The sequence below is a fragment of the Anopheles arabiensis genome, chromosome 2 (assembly GCF_016920715.1).
Source record: "Anopheles arabiensis isolate DONGOLA chromosome 2, AaraD3, whole genome shotgun sequence".
Taxonomy (NCBI): domain Eukaryota; kingdom Metazoa; phylum Arthropoda; class Insecta; order Diptera; family Culicidae; genus Anopheles; species Anopheles arabiensis.
The window spans coordinates 80540970-80562724 of NC_053517.1; the positions used below are offsets into that span (position 1 = coordinate 80540970).

Here is a 21755-nt window from a genome sequence, read left to right on the forward strand (position 1 = left end):
GTTGTTTATTTATTTTACGGCGACAGCTGTTCTTTTTTCTACTCAAAGCAATGCCTCAATGCCTTTTTTCTAATGACTCTTCTTTCCGTCTTTCCATTGGTCTATTGTAGCAATGCATCGGTCGGGCTGGATGCAGCCTTCACACCACGGCAACCCTGTCACCAGTGTAAACGGTAAACGGTTTGCGAAGCAGCGGAACGCTGGTAGTGCCATCAACACCACCACTATCCTCGGTAGCAGCTACTACGAGGCGGCCACAGCAATCACCAACACCACTATCTGTCCAACGGCCGCCACTGTCGCCGTCAACGCATCCGCCATCAACGACGATGATGCATCGCAAGAAGCGAAAGTGTAAACTTTCCTCGTGAACAACTTAAATGTGTGCCTTATCTCATTGCTAAAAAAACACACACAACCCACAAACCCACACAAGCTATAACTACACGTCCTGAGTGTCCTGTTAATCCTGGGACGAGTTAAAACCGAACGCGCACAACATACACCCATACTTACCCTATCGTCAGGCGCAGCAACATCCGCAACATTGAACCAGTCTGCAAACAAAGCTACAGAAAAAAACCATCCAGTTTTCATCAACAACCAACTACTCCTTGTTACAGTCCTTCCAGAACTGTGGATAGTAGTAAAACCTAACTCCAGAGCCAAGGCGAAGAGAAAGAGAGAGAGCGAAAGAGGAAGAAAGGCAGAAACAATCAACCACAACCACCAGCCAGTCGATCAATCACCGCAAGCGCGTCCTAGCGGGACGAATCAGGATCGGGAAGGATAAAGAAAGGAAAGTACGACGAAACGCGCGTATTCTTTCCCCCCCATTATACTCCTACGAAACTGCACACCTTTCCGCTCGGTGTGCATCATCATCGCATCCTGGTGTCCTGTTGCGGTGTGTCCTGGACTCTCCGGATTTATATACAAATTTACATTTGTAGTTTTATATTTTAAACAAAATCTAAACCTTAACACACACACACGACGCCACTCGACGCTTCTCGAGCCCAGTGCAAATCTAGCTGTGAACGCGTGTCTGCGTGTGCTGCGTACGTATCCTTTCACGCGCACCGGAAGGAAGCAATCAATTAGGCGGTGGGGATAGGTTTCGGCTGCTCCAGGCTACTTGTGCAGTGTGTTTGTGTCTATACAGAAGTACAACGAATTTCGAATTTGGACGTGTGAAGCGCAGCACAATACACAAGAAGGAAGAGCAAGAGATACCGGTGGAGATAGCGAGAGATAGAAGGAGAAGAGAGCGCATACAAATAATAATAATAATAATAATATTAACCCGGTAGTACAACAAACGCTTGTCGTAGACAGGTGTGATTAGTTTGTAAAACGTAAAAAAAGCAACTCATGCAGATTATATTCACATCGCCATACGATTAAGAACGAGAGACAGAGAGGGGGATCGAATCCTCGAAGGAAAAATCTACAAAGATAAGGAACGCACGAAGAAGAAGAAGAAGGAGAAGAGGATCACAGCCTTCCGGTCCGTTTGCTGTAAGACAGTAAGCAAGTGGAAGAGAACCGAAGAGAACCGAGGAGAGAGAGCAAGAGGATCCTAATACACTTCCACCGTGGTTGTAACCGCCGTTAGCCCGTCTTTTTTGTTACGTGCTTCCTGTGCTTCCTTCTGCCGTCGTTGTCCGAGGGTCGTTCATTGTACATGCGTGCATGAACGGTGCATCAAGCGACGAGTACTCTGGTGCTGCTGCATGCAACGTCGAGGGTCGCACTCACTGGCCCCAGTAGCAGCGGCGGAAGTGTTTGCATAGCAGAGGAAACGAACGGGCGCACAGTAGGAAACGACAGCAGGAGGGGACATCACGAGAGACACCATACACACACACACGACGGGGTGCGGTGGAGTGTAGTAATGGAGGAATCGCAACAGACGACAGCATCGCAGGCGGAACAGCAGCAGAAGGAACAGCAGCAGCAACCGTCGCAGCCGGCACAACCACCGCCCCAGCAACAGCAGCAGGGCTTTGGGACGTACATTGCGCTGGAGGACAGTACCGGGCCGCCGACGCTGGTGGACGAGCTAGCCTTCGAGAAGGATGACATCGTGCACGTGTGGATGCCGACGGTGACTAAACCGCCGACCAGTACGGCGGCTGAAGGTGAAGGTGGACCGCGCGTCGCCTGGTACAAGGCCACCAACGCGCGCACCAAGCAGACCGGCTACGTGCAGTGTAAGTTGAAGATAATTTCCGGTGGTGTGGTTGAAGGGAAGGGAAGGACTGAATTAGATTCTAACGCCTGAGGGGTGTTCAGGTCCGTGACAGGTAAAAGATGCTTGAGACGTAGGGTCGTTGCGTTACTAGAGCGTTACTGTTTCACTGAAAAAAGTTTGAGATGGCAGAATGTCTACCGATTACCGATTTGTTTTTTTTTTACATCAAAACCCGCTTTACTAAATTGTTCTTAATTTACTTTTTTTTTTTTTAGTGAGCAAACTCTCGCCGCTGGAAAACATTGACCCCGTTGTGTACAGCGGGGGCACAGCGCGCCAGTACATCGGTACCGTTCCCGCCGGTACCTGCGTGTCCATCGGTTGCGCTTGCGTTGCCGGTGGTCTGCAGCAACAACAGCATCAGCATCAGCAGCAGCAGCAACAGCAGTCACAACAAACCGCGATCTCTGACGCCTTCGGTGGGCTGCGGCTAGCCAGCAGCGGCACCACACCGGGCACCACCGATACGACCGGGTCCAATGCGGAAGAGCTCTACGTGAAGTGCGTAACGCCCGCCACGGTGCTAAAAGATCCAGGTAAGATTACGGCACCACCTCCACTCAGGTGGGAGCAGTAGCGGTAGTAGTAGTAGTAGAGGATGAAAACGACCCCCTACGCGCTACATGCTCTAACATGCGTGCAATGGATGGGTGATGTTTGTGCAGAGAGAAGCTTCTCTTCTTTTGGTTTGTTCGTTTGCTAGGAAGGCTGTTGTTGGGTTTGCCAAGCTTTTTTGTGTTTGCTGCCCGCCTGGCTGCGTGCCTTGTTCGGAAGTGGCTGTGGTTTGTTCCTTGGCGAAGAAAGATGGCTGCTGTTGGTTTTGTTTGTGTTTTTTTATTTGGTGCTGTTATAGATCCAAACATCTCAGACATGCCTCTTAGCACTCGAAACACCCCTTTATGAAGAAAGGTTAAATCTAACTTAGTACCTAATGTTTCTTGATAATCACACAACCGATCACACACGGACGGACAAACGCCATCATCAGCTTCAGTTTGAGATTTTGTTGAAAAATCTATCAAAACTCCCCTCACACACTCACACTCAGTTAGTTACATTTTTATTATATTCATCATCAACCACCATCATCCATCATCATCATCTCATATATTCATATTCTGTGCACAATCATACTCTCACCCAACCCCTCCCCCAATCTAACCATTGTGATAGCAAAATAATCCAAATTCCAAAACTCTGCTAACTGCAAAATACACTGCAAATATACTCACTCTCACTCTTGTCAGCTTTTAGTAACATTTGTTTAAACAAAAAAACGGAAGCGTGAGCATATTCTCTGTTTGCTGTGTATGGTGTGCCCCCTCGCCGGAAAATGCATTTCCCCTTCCACCCCTCCCTTGTGTGCCTTAAAGTGTGTCCGTGTTGTCACACTCACACATGCGACGAACTGTAATATCTACTTATTCGGCAGATTGTTTCATGTACAATTCCCCCGCTTGTTATATCGTTATGATTTTGCTGTTATTTAATCGGGTAAAGATAGTTTTTATTTGAAAGGTCTGCATACGGTATTACTGTATTGTACGAATGTAGTTGCAAACACATTCGTACACTACAAGGATGGTCTTTTCTCTTGGTGCATAAACGATCTTTGTTGTTTGTTGTTTCGTCGAATGTTTGGTAAACCGTTTTTTCAAATACGATCGTCTACTTATGACGTTTTGTTCCCTTATATTTGCTCTTAGTTTTTATGAGATAAAATTTAATATACTTCTGTTGTTTATTTTTTTATGTTTTGTCAACTACTTTATAGTTTTTACGCGTTGCTGCGTGCTTTGAAGCAATTTTATTTCCTTCCGTTTATCTTCCCCCGAACAATTGTGCAAGTTTTGTGTTTAGTATCATGTATAATGATGGGGATTCCATTGGTTTCTTCTTCCCCCCTCCTTCCCCTCTTAAAACGCATCTATAGCAGCGTCGTCGTACCCGGGTCGTGCTATGTGTGGTAAATGATATTTGTACACCCCTCTGCAATGGTCAAACAGAAAAGAGAGAGAGCAGCGACGCAGTCCAATTTTGAATTCGAAAATGTCATTTCTACATTGTTGAGTATTGAGTGTGTTGTGTGTGTGTGGTTGCGATCGATGAAAGTGAGAGAGTAATGATTTTAGAGACATTTGCTGGCACTGCTGAATGGTTCTTAGGTGTCGGTTTCTTGCTTGACATTTCGCATTTTTAACTATGGAGTTGAAAGTGAAACTGAATTAGATAAACATTGGCTCCACACCACCACCGCCATGCCAGTTTAGTTTAGGAACGGATTGTTTTCAATTAAAATGAAACTGTGAGTTGTGTGCATTTGTATCTTGCGTATACTTTTCATTTAAAAATATTTATGTAAACCTTAAAAAACAGTACCGAAAAGCGCCGTATGTAGATTTTGTTTTACGCGTAGATAGGTCGTTAGATTTTTCTTCTTGATTAGGATGATTTGGAAAGCAGGCAAAAAGAAGGAACCCACGGCCAAGAGAGCAACGACGACACCCTGATATCACCCACCACCTGTGTGTAGACTTTGATCACGTGGTGTGGCCACAAATCCCGATTTTCGCAACAAATCAAACATGAAGAACGATTCTTTCTACTGTTGTTGTTGTTGGGTGAAGCACACACAGACACACGCACACACATCTTTTGCTTCTCATTGTTTGTATAGGTACGGATACAACCATGTTTGTGCCGGCAATTGTGCGCTTTTGTTTTGCAAATAAAATTGCAGTATTTTTCGTTCTCGTGTTCGTTCGTTCGTTCTGTTAATGTGTTTTTGAGCTGTGTGTGACAATGAAACAATGATGTTTAAACAATAAATTGTATCCCAACTCTCTCTCGAGCCGATAATCTTCAACTCGATACAAAGTTGATTTATACTTTTTTCTCTTTTTATCTCTCTCTCTTTCTCTCTTTTTCTATCTCTCTCTCTTTCTCTTTCTTTTTCTCTTTTCTATCTGAAAAAACAACAACCAACAACACCCACCCACATGTTTCTATCTCTAATTGCCGCTTTCCTGTATATATTTCATTTTGTTTTGTGTTTGTATTGTTTCTTTGTTTTTGTTTTGTTTTGTTTTTATTGTCGTTTTGTTTTTAAATGTTTTTTTTAAACTCCTGTTTTTTTCTACCGACGTCTACAAATTATTGTGCCATAAAAACCATTACAACCTCTTTCCCTTTCCTCCTTCCTCCTCCGTCCATCTTCCCGGTTCCCATTCCTTCCCCCCGCATCAACATCAACTCACTCGATCTTTTCTTATGTTCTCTCTCTCCCTCTCTCTCTCACTCTATATCTCTCTCTCACACACACACACACTATCTCTCCTGTAACTGTGACCGTTTCCGTAGCACTAAAAGATGAAATGGCTAGTAGAACCAGTAACAGAGCTCACGCGACCGAGTTTGTTTATTTTGTAACACCCATTATATGTTTGTTTTGTAAGTATAGTTGAAACAGATAAAAAAGAGACAAGAACAAAGACAAAAAAACAACAACCACTACCACCACCACCACCCCCAATCAATCAAACTAAACGACCCACACCAACCCCCTAACGAAATAACAAAACTTGTTGCCAAGAGGAGTTGAAAAGCGAATGGACGAAGGAATGAAAACGTGTGTGTTAGAATGGCATTGTGTGTGTGTGTGCATTTTTGTGCATTTGTGTGTGCGATTTGGGATGAATGTTAATTCCGAATGGATCGAGTGAACGAACAAGCCCGAAGAAGAAGAAAAAGTAGAAGAGCTATTGCAATCAATTACAATTAGAGCATTATCCTCGCGTTTGGTGCTGCTTCATTTTTTTCTGCTAAACTTGCCTAAAATTTGAACCTCGGAAACAAATTAACATTTTTTTTGGAACTAAAAATGCAACATTTTTCTGGTTTTGGCTGGTTGGCTATTGTTTTGTTTTTGATTACACACTCTTTTCTAATTCAATCCATTTGCACGCACAAATGCACACACATACACAAACACACAAACATACATGAGTGCGGGTGTGCGTGAGTGAAAGATAAGACGATAAGAGAGGAGAACAGCAAGATTTGAACTAACTCTATTGTTTGTTTGTTTGTTTGTTTGTTTTCCTTTTCTTTATTCTCTCTTCCTTTTTCTCGTTCTCTTCTTATATCTCCTTCTTACCCGCTCCTTCCCCCCCCCAACCCCCGTACGTCTCTTTCATCTTGGTTCCATTGTTCTTCCAATCCTCTTTCCTTCCGTATTTCCATTTGCTCTGTTCCTTTACTTCTTACCTCTCCTCTCATATTTCTATCCTTTGCGGCATATATCCTTTTCTTCCGAACATCGATTTCCCGAACTTTCCCCTTTTCCCCCATCTGACGGGATTTTCCTTCTACACAAAATGTGTGCTGTGTGCTGTGTCCATCCGCTGCTCCATCGGGCGTCATCGAATCGCGGGGCAACACCGTAGGCCGGGACTACATCTGGGGGCTTGGAAGGCAAGGTGGACAGTGTAGAAGTAAGTATCGTGGCGCGGTCAAGGAAACAATGCTCATGTTCCTAACATTCCATTTTCCCTATTATTTCTACCTTTCTTCGCGGCAAACCAGACTGCTCTGCATGTTTCCATCTCAACTGTCTGCCGTACACCTGCTACAGGCCGTGCCAAAGAAATCCGGACATGTACCAGAACATACCGAGTACTTTCAGAACGGAAAAGGTAAGGGGGTGGGAAGAGTTAATTTTTCAACCTGACTTAACGGTACCGAAACGAACGCCACTCTTCCTTTTTTGCAGTCAATTAACGAATGGACGACGGAAAATGTGCTGGAATGGATGACCGCTGTTAATATGTATGACCATGTGGAGGTATTCAAAACGAAAGCTATAAAAGGCTGTGATTTACCGAAATTGGATCGTGATAAGCTTGAAGTAAGTTTGCTAGCTCGAACCCGCTAGCTCGATGGAGCTAAAATTGTAACTGTGTTCCTACTGTTCGTTACAGCAAATGGGTATTAAGAATGATTTCCATCAGCAAAGCATCCTGACGACGATCACGCAACTTCTGATGAGCGCAGAGATGACTGCGGCGGCGGCGGCCGACCTGCCGATCGTGCCGGCCCCGGTCAACCTGCCGGTCGGCACCGACCACCAGCAGCAGCAGCAGCAGCAGTACAACGGACACAACCTGGTGAACGGTTCGTTTTCGAAACAGCAAAAATGTGATATGTGCAAGAACTACCTGCTAGGACTGGTCCACCAGGGACTGTTCTGCACCCAGTGCAATATGGTCGTACACCGGCAGTGCTCGGTGATGGGCCTAAGGCCATGCAGTGCCGCTGGCACGCAACAGCAGCAGCAGTCGCAACAACAGTCGCAACAGCAGTCGCAACAGCAATCGCAGCAACAGCAACCAACACAGCAGGTGGGGTCCACGACGGGCGGGTACATGCTCGGAGGCGCTTATCGGCAGGAGCACCAGCACATGTTTGGCAAGAGCCTCTGCCTGCTGTTCGACGTCCAGCAGCAGGCGGCGCCCCAGATCGTGGTCGACCTTTGCACCAGCCTGGAGAAGAAGGCGGTGATGGACAAGGGGCTGGACCTGTACGTGGTGTATCGCACCACCCCGCTACGGTACGACGAGGTGAACAAGCTGCGCGACGCGCTCAACGAGAATCTGCTCAACATCGATTTGAACGGCTACACGCCGGAGTGCGTCGCGACGGTGCTGAAGAAGTTTTTCCACGAGCTGCCCGATCCGCTCATACCGGTTGCGTGGTATCAGTCGTTCATTGACGCTTCGTGTAAGTATTCGACTGTTGGCTCACTAATCAATGCTCTAATTGAGGGTTTTCTCTACTCGATCTCACCAACAGTGCTCGACGATCAGCAGGCTGTCGAGCGCATGAAGGGAATCATACAAGAGATGGCGCCACATCACAACAAGACGCTGCAGTACTTCATGCGGCACCTGATCCGAATCTGCCGGTTGCAGTTTATGCGCGGCAACAAGCAGCAGCCGACGATGCTGCTGCAAAACTGGTGCCATATTTTGATGCGCCCAGCGTGGGAAAGGATCGTGTAAGTATTGCGGTTGCGCTAGCGCTCGTTGCGGAGTTTCAATGGTTGCAGTTTGCTAATTATGTCCTTTCTTTCCTCTCCTCTCTCCCAATGGCAGGCACTTCGTGGCGAACATAAAGAACCATCTGCGAGTGCTGGAGCTGCTGATGTACAAGATTGACTGGAACGAGGCGTTGCCGGAGTTTCTCTCCATACCGGCCGTGCCGCCGCGTAAGACGTCCCGCACGGGTAGCGGTGCCGGTACCGGTCCCGGGTCGACGAAAAAGTCCATCATAGCCTCGCCGGAGGGCGGATCGATCGGTGGTCCGCTGCTCGAAAGCGATTACAGCACCACCACCACCGGCAGTGGCAGCAGCGGCAACACGCTCGGGCGAAGCGCGGCACAGCAGTTCCCTAATGGCGGCGGTATGCTCATGTCGCTGATAACCGATCCGAACACGCCGCAGGAGCTGCGCGACGCGGAATGGTACTGGGGCAAGATATCGCGCGACGTGGCGAAGGAGAAGATGATGGACGCGCCGGACGGGTCGTTTCTGGTGCGCGACGCCATCAACGATGCGGGCGAGTTCACGCTGGTGCTGAAGAAGGACGGCACCGATCGGCCGATCAAGATCTACCACAAGAACGGCAAGTACGGCTTCACGCAGGAGTGCACGTTCGAGAGCCTGGTCGGCATGATCAACGAGTTCCGGACGACCACGCTGAAGGAGTACAACACGATCCTGGACATCAGCCTGCTGTACCCGATCTCGCGGTTCGAGGACGAAAGTCTGTATCCGGCGGCGGGCGACATACACCAGCTGGCGGCCAGCTTCTACGAGACGGTGCAGAAGCTGACCGACCTGCAAAACATGCGCGAGTCGACGCTGGAAGCGTTCAACGTCTGCCAGTCGCACATGGAGCTGCGGCGCCAGGCGCAGGAAGCGTTCATCGAGGCGGACAAGCTGTTCAACGACCAGCTGCTGACGCAGGCCCGCTACGAGAAGGAGGCGCAGCCGCACGAGCAGCGCAGCCTGGCGCAGAACCGCACGCTGATCGAGAGCCGGCTGGAGGAGCTGCGCAAGTGCAAGAAAAACCTGGACGAGGACATGGAGCGCGAGCGGGAGCGGATGCGCGAGCTGCAGCGGGAGGCGATGAAGCTGAAGCCGGAAATCATGAACCTCAGCAAGCAGAAGGACCAGTACCTGGAGGCGCTCAAGCGCCAGTCGATCACGGACGCCCAGATCAAGCAGATCCTGAAGGACGGCTACCTGTCGACGGCGAACCCGGACGGCACGCAGGAGCTGCCCCACCTGGACGAGACGACCTGGCTGCGGAGCGGTACTCGCGCCAGGACGCGGAGAAAAAGCTGGCGAACAAGCCGACCGGCACGTTCCTGATACGGGCGCGCAACGCCGGCCACTACGCGCTGTCGATTGCGTGCGACGGGCGCGTCAACCACTGCATCATCCACCAGACGGAGCGAGGGTACGGGTTTGCGGAGCCGTACTACATCTACGATTCGCTCAAATCGCTCGTCGTGCACTACGCGACCAACTCGCTCGAGGAGCACAACGATCTGCTGCAGACGACGCTCAAGTATCCGGCGTTCGCGCCGAACATGCCGAGCGGCAGCGGTACCAGTGGCAGTGGCAGTGGCAGCGGGCAAACCAGCGGAGGTGGTGGTGGTGGTGGTGGTTCGTCTTCTTCCCGGCAACAAGGATCGGTCCCATGGTCGACTTCGTTTGCTGCCTAAAGGGGGTCGACGTCGTCGCCACCATCAGCTTTTGCAGTGCGTCGGTATTGTTTTGTTTTGTTGTTCTCTCGCTCGCAGGTGGTACTGCTGTGTGTGCGTGTGTGTGTGTGTGATGTTCGGTAATTTAAAAATGTACGTAAAACATACCGCTGTTATAGCTGCAAGCACGATTTAAGGTAGGCTAAGTAACTGGACCCGATGAATGCAGGGAAGGGACCTTCGAACCGGGCTCTCTCCGGTTCTTCCCGCTAGAGAGGGAAACCATCTATTTTTTGTTGTTGTCTCTTCCCTTTTAAATTGTTCGTATTTCGGTGTAGAGCAGAGCAGTTGCTTCCAAAATTGGGAATTTAAAGTGCGTTTGGTAGATGTGTATTTTTTGTTTTAATTTTTACAAATACGTATACACACACGTGCGCGCTGTGCTCGTTTGGTTGCGTTATGCGAAATGCGCGCGCGCAAAGGAGGTAGGGGAGTTGATATTAATGGCGCGGAAATTTCATTCTTTTATAAACAAAAACACACACACATATACACACACATACAATATTGTCATCAGCACCACAGCCCCACAATCCCACAAAATGATCGCGCGAACGAAGGATAGTTTTTAGACAAATGCTTTCATGCTAAGTCTACATTTATGTATGAAGGCGTTAACGTATGCGACGTACGTTCTACGACAGCCCATTACATAACAAACGCTCCACTCCAGCAGTGTTTCGGAGTGATCTACGCGCTGCGGCTCTCCCGGACGACGGTTACGGCACGGCACGCCCCCCAAAACTCCAGTTTCGATGCATTTGGGTTTTACTTTTACTTTCGAGGGTGGGGATGTGTGTTTCCGTGATTAAAGAAATTGGATAATGAATACAGTAAGCTTTGGTTTGGTGGGCGGCACTCACATTTGCCGCTGCCGCCGTCAAATTTGCGGTTCGGGGTTAGGGGTTTACGTATTAATGCGCTCGGCTCGGTATAGGATGTGTATATCGTGTTTTTTTGTTGTTTATTTTTTGAAAAGGGTATTATTTTTATTCTAACACGTGTGTAGCATCCATTCGCATTGAAGCGCGGCGTAGCAGAGCATTAAAGCAGCATGTATCGCGTGCAAGTTTTGCCAAGACCATCCTCTGCGTGCTCTTTGGCGCTGGTTTGCTAGCTATAGCCGGGGCGGTTGGAGAACAAAACGAGATTTTAGCTATTCCTTGTTGTCCCCTTCCCCATTGGAAGCAACACAAAGGAAAATTGGGAAATAATAATAAAATGCAAAGCTTGAGGTGAAGGACAGTGCCGATGTGTTGGGCTTTTACGTGCATCAAATATTATAAACTCCATGAGTTAATTGATTCGGACGAGCACAACGGATGGGGAACGGAGGACAGTACGGAGAACAAAACCAGGGAAGCTGCGACAAAGCGTAGTAGACACGGGTGATACAAAACAAAACAAAAAAAAAACCGGCATGACGAATAACGGCCGCGAGGTGTGTGTTGCTGCTAAGGTAGTAGAGATAGACGCAAGGACGCAAGCGTGTGTGTGTGTTGTTGTGTAGTAAGGAAAAGCGTTGGGGTGATAAGACGAGCAGGGCCGCCGTGGATGGTAGGGTGGGAGGAAGGTGATCCTCAGTAAAGGGCGATCGTGTTGTGTGCGCGTGTGCGTGTGTGTATGTGGGGGTTTTAAGCTGCAATATAGATTGCAGCATTTTGTACCCCCACAGAACCCCTCCACACGCTGACGCCACACGGTAGAGAAGAAAATCGCGAAACGGCTGCTAACATACATCGACGTAACACGATTGAGGTGAAAAGAAGAGAAAGAAGAGGGAGGGGAGAGTTACGTTCGCTCGTTCATTTGTATATGCTGTAATCGTTAAGCACACATTTACATTATCCTAATTTTAGTGTGACACCATCTCGCTCGGAAGATGGACAAGCAAAGAGTTAGCAGGCAAAATGCGATCGCGTAAGGTCTTTTGGTGTCTTTTGCACATTTTGATCAGTTTGCTGAAATGTTTTTAATGCAAAGGAAGCGGGAAATGTTTGTTTTCTGTTTTTCTTCGAATTGTTTGATATGTTCCCTTGCTGCACATCATGCCCAGATGCATCTGGAAAAGGTCAGATCTGTAAAAAAAGCAACGGAAGGAAGGGCTATAGAGAGGATGTAGTGGTTGAAGTAAGGTTAAAATCGCGGCCAAATACTGAACACACACACACACATACGGGAAGAAATGGAAGGGAGCGATCGCGCGTCCCGTTGTGCTCCGTTATACTGGCTTGCCCGATCGCTGCACGCGCACAACTGTTGTAGGTGTAACTCCCCCCCCCTTTTTAAGGGCGACAGCGCACTCAACGAGAACCGAGTCTCTGGTTGAACATAAAAATCTGTGGATTATTTGTAAAGTGAGTAAAGTGTGTATATTATATGAATGTGGTTTCTGGACGGGAGCGTGAGTGTCTGAGCGAGTGTTTGTGTGTGTGTGTGTGGGATACAAACTGTGAAGAGAGAGTGTAAGAGGATGTTTTAGAGTTTTGTCTGAATGTTTAGGAATCAAACAAATATTGCGTAACTGTGTTAAACCTACCATGTAAGCGTTCAGTAAAGATAGATATATATTATATATTCTATATTATATATATATATGTATATGTATAGACATATTTGTGTATACATAGATGCATGTGTGCCACGTTGTACATGCTGCATGTATGTATAGATAGATATATATAAGATATGTATGTAGAAGGTACCGATAATACCTAACCATTATGTGCGCCCGTGTAGGTATGTGTGTGATGATAAACATAACTTTGTGAAACAAAAAAACAAAGCAACGCGTAGAATCGTTCAAAAACAACCCTTACCCGATAGAAGACCAAGCAAGGATTGGAAAAAACAAACAAACAAACAAACAAATGAAACAATCGAAAACGGTGATTTGCCGCGTGTACAGAGGATAGCAGCAAAGCAGAGGCGAAGAAGAAGAGTGGTAGTGGTGGTCCCCTAGTCTGACTAGGTTTGGGAAGTGTTGGTACTGAAAATCAAAATCAAACAAAGTTTAAACCCCCCTTCTAGACGGTGTTTTCCCGCATCGAGCAGCGGATAAGCATACACAACACAACAAGTATGAGTAGTTTACATATGTGTGTGCAGATAATATATAATCAAATTGGAGAAGAAACAAACAAAATAGGGGCAGCAAGTTAACCAAACCAACTTCTGGCATTCAAACGCTGTCGCTGCACGTTAAAGCTTTCTGTCTAATGTTTGCAAACAATTGCAATACACACACATACCCTACCCTTTACAAATGATGATCGATCATAAAAACACCAAAATTGACAGTTGTGCATGACCCCATGCTCTTAGGTATGTTTTGAATCACCTTCGTTCTGTTTCAAATAATAGTGCGGCTACTTGCATATTGGACGCTGGACGCTATTATTATTGGCAAATAGTAACCCGGAATCACAAACGGTGACAGTGACAGTGACAAAAACATTATTGAAGCGTTTACCATGCGTATATATATATATCGATTACAAAATATTGTTGTGCATGTGTGTGTGTGTGTCTGTGTCTGTTGTATAGGTTGAAAACAAATTGAAATAATTATACACAAACGACAAGAAGACAAGGTGTAGGAGGATTAATCCCTGCAGAGATGAAGGGACAAAACAGACCAGGGAATAACGGCATGATAGAAGGTGATGGGGAGGGAGCAAAGGGGCTAAGTGCTGCCTAGCTTCGCTCCCCTGATCCGGATGATATATGTATATGTATAAATTCAGCAAAATATAGAACAACAAATATGAAAACACACTATAGATTCACACACACACTCATCAAGTACTATACACCCGTGCAAAGGGGAAATTTTTTTTAGAGCTTTCGTGCAGGGCGATAGAGCGATTCACAACCCAATTTCTCTTCTCCGTATGCTTGCACGCGCGGTGGTGATGTGAACATCAAATTTGCACAACAAACTAATGTGCGTGCTCGTCTAGTCGTTTAGAATTGGAAACCAATCATCATCATCCCACTTCCATTATCGAGCACCACATTTTTCCATCAGGCAACGATCATTACACAGCTGCGTGCGCGTGCGTTAGCTTATGTGTAGTAGACTTTAAAAGGAAGGCGAAGAACAACCAACCAACCCACACGTTAGCTAAAGAATCCTTTCAGTGTGCAGGGGAAACATTTGGAACCAATAGTGCAAAGCGTGTTCCGACTGCAACGCGCTCTGTAATGTGTGTGTGTGTGTTTCTGTTCAATAGGGGCTTATCCGTCAACATACAACGTACAAAAATTATACACAAAAATACGAGGAGATTGCAAAAAAAAAAAACACATTATCAGTTAAGCAAAACATTGTTAAGCAGACGGCAGCGTGTCAAAAGGGCAAGAGATTCAAGCAAACAAGCAAAACAAAACAAAAAAACGCTTTTTATGTGCTCTCGTATATTGATAGGTGCAAGCGATGCTCTTTTACGATGCACGATTGTTACTAAAATGTGTAGAAGCGTGATTAGGGGGCGTTTAGAAAAAGGAGCACCGAGAACGTATGACTATGTCCTTCTTTGTTTTCTGATGCAACAGATACGCGCACCAACAATGGCTGCAAACAATGTAAGCAAAACAGTGCTAAGAAGCTCTTCCCCAGCGCTTACGCCACAGAAACGGACACTATTACTTCCTTGGACGTGTGTGCACCGCTTTGTCATGTTGTGTAAGAGAGTAACAGTGGACGGAAGCTAGTAACAACAATCTTTAAAAACAAAAAAACCAACCAGTTCCCCCCTCAACCAAACAACTCTAGAACGCCAATCTTTTTTAAATGTACGCGGGCAGTGCAAAAAATGAAGATGGAAAAATTATAAGAAGCGAAAAGAGAAAGGAATGAAAAGAGATAGTAAGAGAGTAGCAAGTAAAGGAAAACAAACAAACAAAACAAACAAATCAACAATCTCTGGAAAAAGGGAGGAATGTGTGTAAGAGAGATAAAAAACAAAAATACAACAAACAAAAACATCTAATAACAAAATCCAATCGGTCAATGTGAAAGCGTAGCATGTGAAACATGTACAAATTTACTATTAATAATAATAATATTAACACTAAAAATACCTATGATAACGAAGTAATGCTAATAATTAACTAAGCGTAATTACTGCTGCAGTAACAAACACAAGTGAAGGTGATGGCGGCAGCTGCTGCAGGGAAACAGCGTGTGGTGCACAGCGTGAGAGGAGAGGGGGGTCGTTTTTTCGGAGAGGTTGCTTAGCAATATTGCATAAAGCACTTACAGGGTTTTCCAGGAGTACTCATAGCTGTGGGACACTTGATTGAGTCCTTCTTATGTGAAATGAACTTAATGTAATGGGAATTGGACTCTATAGCACCCTTGTTGGAAAAAAATCCAATAGGAAGGAGCCTGCCCAAAAAGTCCAATTTCCAACTAATGAAGTTCATTTCCTATAAGAAAGAGTCAAGGAAGTGTCCCACAACTATGAGAACCTCTGGAGACACCCTGTAAACATGTAAACACACCGTACACAAACAAAGCATGCTGTTTTCGAGATGTTGGCAACATCCTTTTTGACTATCATTCTATGGGGGGTGGCATGAAGGTAAGGTTCGGAGTGTATCACTATTGTTATGATAGAGACACGATAACTCTTCCTACTTCATGTCTCCCATTCGTTGTGCTTTCTGTGTTGTGCTTTGTGTGTGTGTTAAATTGCATTCTCAATATTTCTACCACTACTCTGCGGAACACGATCCTCTTCAACTCTTGTCTGGTGAATCTTCGCTGTGCAGCCTTCGCAGCACTGCCTCCACATACACACACATACACACTAACAAACAGAACCAGATTTATACATAGATAAAGGAACTAACAATAACGAATGAATATGAAAGCGAGTTTCGATGTGCCGATCTTTAGCCAGTTGAGTTTGGATGAGTTGTAAATTCTATTTGCAAAAAAAACGACAGATGAAAACAGCGACAGTGAGTTAAGAAGGAAAGGCAAAGTGAAAGAAAAACAAAACAAAACACACAAACCCAAACCAGCCCATCAACTACAGTAAACAAAACAAACAAATAAAACAAAACAGACAAAACAACCACATCAACAAATACACTAAACAAAACAAACAAACAAAAGGCGAAATTGAGAAGAGAGTGGTGGAGTGTTGTAGTAGGGAGGATAGGGAAGAAACTGGTTAAAGCTGTGCGGTTTAGAATGATGCTAGACAGTTTTTGCTCGTAGGGTAATGAGTAAGGACCATTCCCCCAAACTCATAAGTTTATGTATAATGCACACTTACACACACACACACACGAGCACGCCTGAAACTACTCGTAATGGTCGAAAGTGCATCTGTCGAATTTTATCTTTAACAACATGTATGTGTATGTTGCTGCACAGATAATTGTATGTCTCTCTCACTCACTCTTTTTCTCGCCTGCTTAGATCTTTTCTTTGGGGAGTGGTAGTGCATTTGGAGGACGGCGGAGAACAGTGAAGCGCCTATAACAAGCCACACACTTTTTGGAAGTTTGAACTTTTGCAGTCAATTTTGTGCATATATAGGAAGAGTAGTAGAATAGTACGTTAACACATGGCGTTAACACGTTTGAAATACTCTCAATCTTTGGAAATCATGCAACACGCAGGTGTGTGTCTGTGTGTGTGATTTTGTGTAGCATGTTCTATAAAGGGGTTTGGGAAATAGAGAAGAGTATGCTCGTGTAAAGCCAACGGTACTCGCAACGAAAGCTTTCCTTTTTAAATCTTATTACAGCCAAGCGACGTAATACACGAAGGTTTTGTTCTATTTTACTTTTGGGCATTGTTTTATAACAATGAAAATATTCAAAAATAGGCACTGTTTGTTGTCTTTTATCCTTCTCCTATATTGAGTGAGACACAGAAGGAGAGAGTGACACTTTCCTTTCGTGCAGTACTTTTAACCGCTTCCTTTGATTGCACAGCAGCAACATGCCAAACCGAATGTTCTTCGTCTCTGTGGTTACTGTTTTTTTTTGTCAACCACCGAAAGGATGTTGTTCTCGTATCTTTGTACAATGGGAGCTACTACTGCGGCTGGTTCATACAAATGATTGTTGTGATAAAATAAGAAGATAAAAACACAAACACTTACAGACACAAATACACACAAAAACAAAACGAAAAAAAAAAAAACAGGAAAAGAAGCAACATTTTGCAAACACATACATCCCTAGCATGGATAATGAAGAAGAAGCGTACGGCACTGATAGAGAAAAAATCGGGCGAAAAAACAAAGAAAAGAACGTAAGAGTAATCAAAAACGTAACGTAAACCAATTCCTTCCGGATGCGCCAAATGAAACCGCTCAATGCGGAACAAATTACTACTACTACTACTACAACTACAAGTACTAACTAACTAACTAACTATACCCCCGGAAAGAGCACCACACCACAGTCCTGGAGCAATGAAAGCAAAACAGAAGAAGAAAAGAGAAGAAAACACAACACTTAAAATAGTAATGCTAAACACAGCTTAATATGGACAAACACAGGAGAAAAAAATTGTGCACATGTGGTCTAATAGAGAGTAGTAGTTGTAGAAAGCAGAAAAGCATAAAACAAATCATCAATATTGATATACTCACCCAGGAAACAAAAACATACATACAAAAGGAGAACAGAGATGAAGAAGCGCAAGACCAGTTTATAGAGGAGACCGTTGTGAATCGTACCGAAAATGAGATCCGTTGCTGGTTATGTGCTTTTTTTTATTAAAAAGGAAACAATGGGTAATTTGTTAAACCACAACTCTAATCCAGAGTTGTCCCCCGCCCACCACACACACGCGCGAATTGCAGACAAACAAACAAATGGTGGGAAAAAGGGGAAAAAGAAGTATAAAATTGACGAAAAACAAACAAACAGCAGCACACGTGAGAAAGGCGTGAAAAGTTACTCTTTTTTTGTTTTTGTCAATGAATGGAAATACAAAAAGAAGAAGAAAAAGAAAAGAAAATAGCACATGTGAAAATGCATGATGAAAATACAAAAAATACACAAAAAAGGCAGAAAAATTGTCGAGGATAGAAACACAAAAGTAGAGATGTGTGATGCAAAAGAAGGAAAGGAAGGAAGTGAGAAAATAAATAGTAGGCAAGAATGGAATGGAATGGAAGCAGTTGAGTAAAACAACAAATTAAACAACAAATTAAAGATTAATGTGATTGTATTGTACATAAATTTGTATTATATAAAGCGAATAAGAAAATGTGAAATAAGAAAATCCAACAAAATTAATGAGCGTACACCGCTGGTGTTATGGTTTTTCTTTTTTATTTCTGTCCGATCGATATCCGAAAAGCGATAACAATTGCAACTATACTTTCTCTTTAGTTTAAATATTTTAATACGAATGTCTAAATACGTTGGAATGTTGGTTCAATTGCAACTTTAGTTTCGTTCGCAGATAATCTCCACCGCGTTTGGTTCCATCAGGATGGGTTCCAGGCAGCGCAGCACGGCCGAGCCAAGGATTTCATCGAGCAGGACATGAATCAGACTGAAAGTAGTGTGCCAAATAGGAAGGAAATATTGTAATATTGCAATTAAACTAATTAACCCCTTTTGCATACTAACTTTTCATCGCTCACGAACCGCCACAGGTTCATCTGCAGGTAGTGCGCATCGACCTGTATCTGCTGCAGCCCGTACCGGCTGAACGTGCGCAACCGCACGCACTCGAGCAGCGTCTTCAGACAGATCTTGATGATGCCGGTAATGATGGACACCTTCGAGAACTCGACCGGGGCAAAGATTTCGATCTTTTCCGAAAACAGTCGCTGCATGTTCGACACGAAGCTGCTGTCCAGCTGCGACTGCGGCGTGTACGTCGACCAGGTCGACCGGAACTGGGACTGCTTCGAGGCGGCAATGCTGAAGTGCGTCTTGCGGCTCGAATCGCTGCTCGCCGTCGTACGCGATCCGCCGTGCTGCGTCACGCTGCTATCGTACAGCTCGCCGAGCACGGCCTCGATGGCGGATATTTCCTCCACCACGCGCTTCATGACGGCCCGCACCGAGCGCGGCTCAAGACAGTTGAGCCAGTCGCGCGTTTCCACACTTTTGCGCAGCATCTGCGACAGGTGCAGACCCTGCAAACGTACGTACGAGTCGAGCAGCAGCTGGGCGGAATCACGCATCTCCGTGCAGAGTTCCGATTCGTGCACGAGTGTGCCGCTACGCTCCGCGTCCAGGTTGTACAGCTCGTCCACCAGCGAGGTAAGCGCGTGCACACCGGCCCGATCCATCTCGAGGCAAACCTTCGACAGCACGAGCAGCAGGGTGGGTGGAGCGGTGGAACTAACGGTCCCGTACCCATTGACCGTGGCGCAAAAGTGGCGCAGGAACGCGACGAGCAGATTCTCCCGGATGCCCTCAATGCACTGGACGCCCTTGGGGTCGCCTTTCAGGTTGAAGGACCATTCGGGCTGCAGGAAGATGAGCAAGTCCTGCATCAGTCCCTTCACCTTTTCGATGGTGGAGATGTACAGGTTCGAGATGAGCTCGCGCAACGGTGTGGTCGTGTGGCCACTGGTGCTACCCTGCCCTCCGGCTGCCCCTGACTGGGAGGAGGAGGAAGTGGCGGCAGTACCTGCTGGGGCTGTATTGGCCGAGCTCACCAGCGCCAACCGTACCGAGCTGAGACTGTCCGCGAAATGGTCCTTCAGCGAGCGCATGTGCGTTTGGCAGAGCTGTTGCGCCGCGTTCACGATAATGTCAATGCCCGACTTGCTCATGTCCACCGCACGGCAGAGCGTTCGCATGGCGGTCATTCGGCGATGCAGTCGGTCCAGCCCGCGCAGTATGATCTGCGAATCGCCGTGGCCAATCTCCAGCTCGGCCCGGTCCTGTACCAGCGCCAGATACTCGTCCACGTTGCGGTTCACGAACGCATTCAGATCGATCCGAGCCGTCTGCTCAAAGTCGTCCGCCTCCTGCTCGAGATGCTTGGTGAGAAACATGTCACTGTACGAGCTAATTACCAGCGTCAGATCCTTCAGGAATCCCTCGATGCCCAGGTCAATGAACTCGATCATATCGCGATCGGTTTGGTCCTGCAGCACGACAATCTGCTCGTGCAGGCGCTTCGAGGCACACTCGAGCATCTCCTTCGCGAGGGACGACGGGCGTTCACCGAGCTGCAGCAACAGCTCACCGATTTCCGTGAGCGATTGGGCCGATTTGCCCGTCTGGCGGAACTCGCCCTTCAACCGCTCCTTCAGCTCGTCCAGTATCTTTATGCAGTCCTCCTGTATGCCCTGGAACGACGGCTGCTGGCCGTACTGTTGCAGCACTTTCTGGGCGTGCGAGTACTCCTGTACCGCCTGCTGGTAATTCTCTTCCTCGATCAGCGTCTTCAGCTTCGCCGGCAGGGAGGAAAGAAACTGTAGCTTCTTCAGCAGCTGGTGCTTGCCGGACAGGCGCGTCAGCTGGGAGCGCGTTTCCTGCAGCGTGTCCGTAATGCGCTCGCTAAACTCGGTGATCGAGTTCATGTTTGCCATCAGAAGGTTCATTTCCGTTTCCATCGACTTGAAGTCGGTTTTCATCTTGCGGATGGTGTCGGTGGCCGAGATGAATTTGTTGTAGTTTTCGTACACGAGCGTTTGCATGTCGCTGTGCAGTGTTTGCGTTTGGCGCACGATCGTTGCCTCGGTGTCCATGATTTGCTTCAGCGAACATTCCTGCGAACATTGTCGGAAAGCGAGGCGAGGTGTAAGTGGCTAATGAGCTAATGGAATGTGGCGGTACGCTAGCAGCGACCAGCTGTTTACCTTGAGGAGCTTCTGCAGATAACGATCCGCATCGAAGGACGAACCGTCCATATCGTAAGGATTGTTTGTTTTGTCCCCCATCGTGGGAATGGGGCAGGATTTAATTTATATTTTGTGTAATAAATACAATGAGCTGAATTTTTTTGAACAAAATAGGGGAATGGCTCACAAGCAACTGACAGGTCGTACGTGGACAAACGTCAACCATTGTTTACATCTGAAATGAAAACATTCGCCACAGGGTGTCTCCGACCAATAACCGGGTTGAGTATAGATTTTGAGCAATTTTTTTTAAGAAAAAATATAATTATTAGAATTAATATAGAATTTTTAAAATCAAACACATAAATTCTGGACAGAAATAGGCTAGTAAACATATTTCGAAATTATTTCCATCTTTGAAAAAATCAATCTCAATAAGAGTTGCTCAATAAAGTGAGCAACAAAGAAAGGAGCTGGACTATCTTGGCAAAGTCCTTATTTTATACACAATTGTTATTAAATTATTTAGTTAACGAAGATTTTGATGAATATATGAATAATATTAAGTTGTTGAAATTGATGCATTGATTAAATTGTAGCATTTTCATCGATCATTTTATTCCTCTTTTTACATAATTTACCTATACGAAAATCCACAAATAGGCACGGTTCGTTACTGCAAAGTTTAAATGATGTAAATTGTGCAGTTTGTGCACTTTGTCACCAAAACGTGTCTCGTGGCTGTGCAGTAACGGCTTTCTCTAGCAGCATGCGTAACAGCATGCGTTTATCATATTTATCTTTTCCCTTGGCCTTGGAAAAAATAACGTTTTTACGCGGGGGTTAGGGCTACAAATTGCACAAAAGCTTAAAACATTG

The 21755-nt window shown here is 45.9% G+C and overlaps 2 protein-coding genes across 2 annotated transcripts in view; one reads left to right on the top strand and one right to left on the bottom strand.

The window, feature by feature from the left end:
• The window catches only part of LOC120897556, a 39864-nt gene extending 24791 nt beyond the window's left edge, over positions 1-15073 (top strand). The window contains 10 exon segments of the mRNA XM_040302533.1: positions 111-2216; positions 2473-2793; positions 5618-5707; positions 6703-6750; positions 6842-6951; positions 7029-7163; positions 7237-8035; positions 8108-8312; positions 8410-9623; positions 9626-15073. Coding sequence (XP_040158467.1) covers positions 1898-2216; positions 2473-2793; positions 5618-5707; positions 6703-6750; positions 6842-6951; positions 7029-7163; positions 7237-8035; positions 8108-8312; positions 8410-9623; positions 9626-10047 — 3663 coding nt within the window. The 5' untranslated portion in view covers positions 111-1897 and the 3' untranslated portion in view covers positions 10048-15073.
• Positions 15074-18356: 3283 nt separating this feature from the next.
• On the bottom strand, positions 18357-21081 carry LOC120894617 (vacuolar protein sorting-associated protein 51 homolog). Its single transcript, XM_040297327.1, has 3 exons — positions 20895-21081; positions 18700-20804; positions 18357-18622 (listed from the first exon to the last, which is right to left on the bottom strand). The coding sequence occupies exons 1-3, from the start codon at positions 20973-20975 to the stop codon at positions 18514-18516; spliced, it is 2295 nt and encodes a 764-aa protein (XP_040153261.1). The 5' UTR covers positions 20976-21081; the 3' UTR covers positions 18357-18513.
• Positions 21082-21755: the final 674 nt, after the last annotated feature.

Coding starts and splice junctions, on each gene's coding strand:
- LOC120894617 (XM_040297327.1), bottom strand. CDS start 20,975: ATGGGGGACAAAACAAACAATCCTTACGATATGGACGGTTCGTCCTTC. Junction 20,805..20,894: donor ATCTGCAGAAGCTCCTCAAG/GTAAACAGCTGG, acceptor CAATGTTCGCAG/GAATGTTCGCTGAAGCAAAT. Junction 18,623..18,699: donor CGGTTCGTGAGCGATGAAAA/GTTAGTATGCAA, acceptor CACTACTTTCAG/TCTGATTCATGTCCTGCTCG.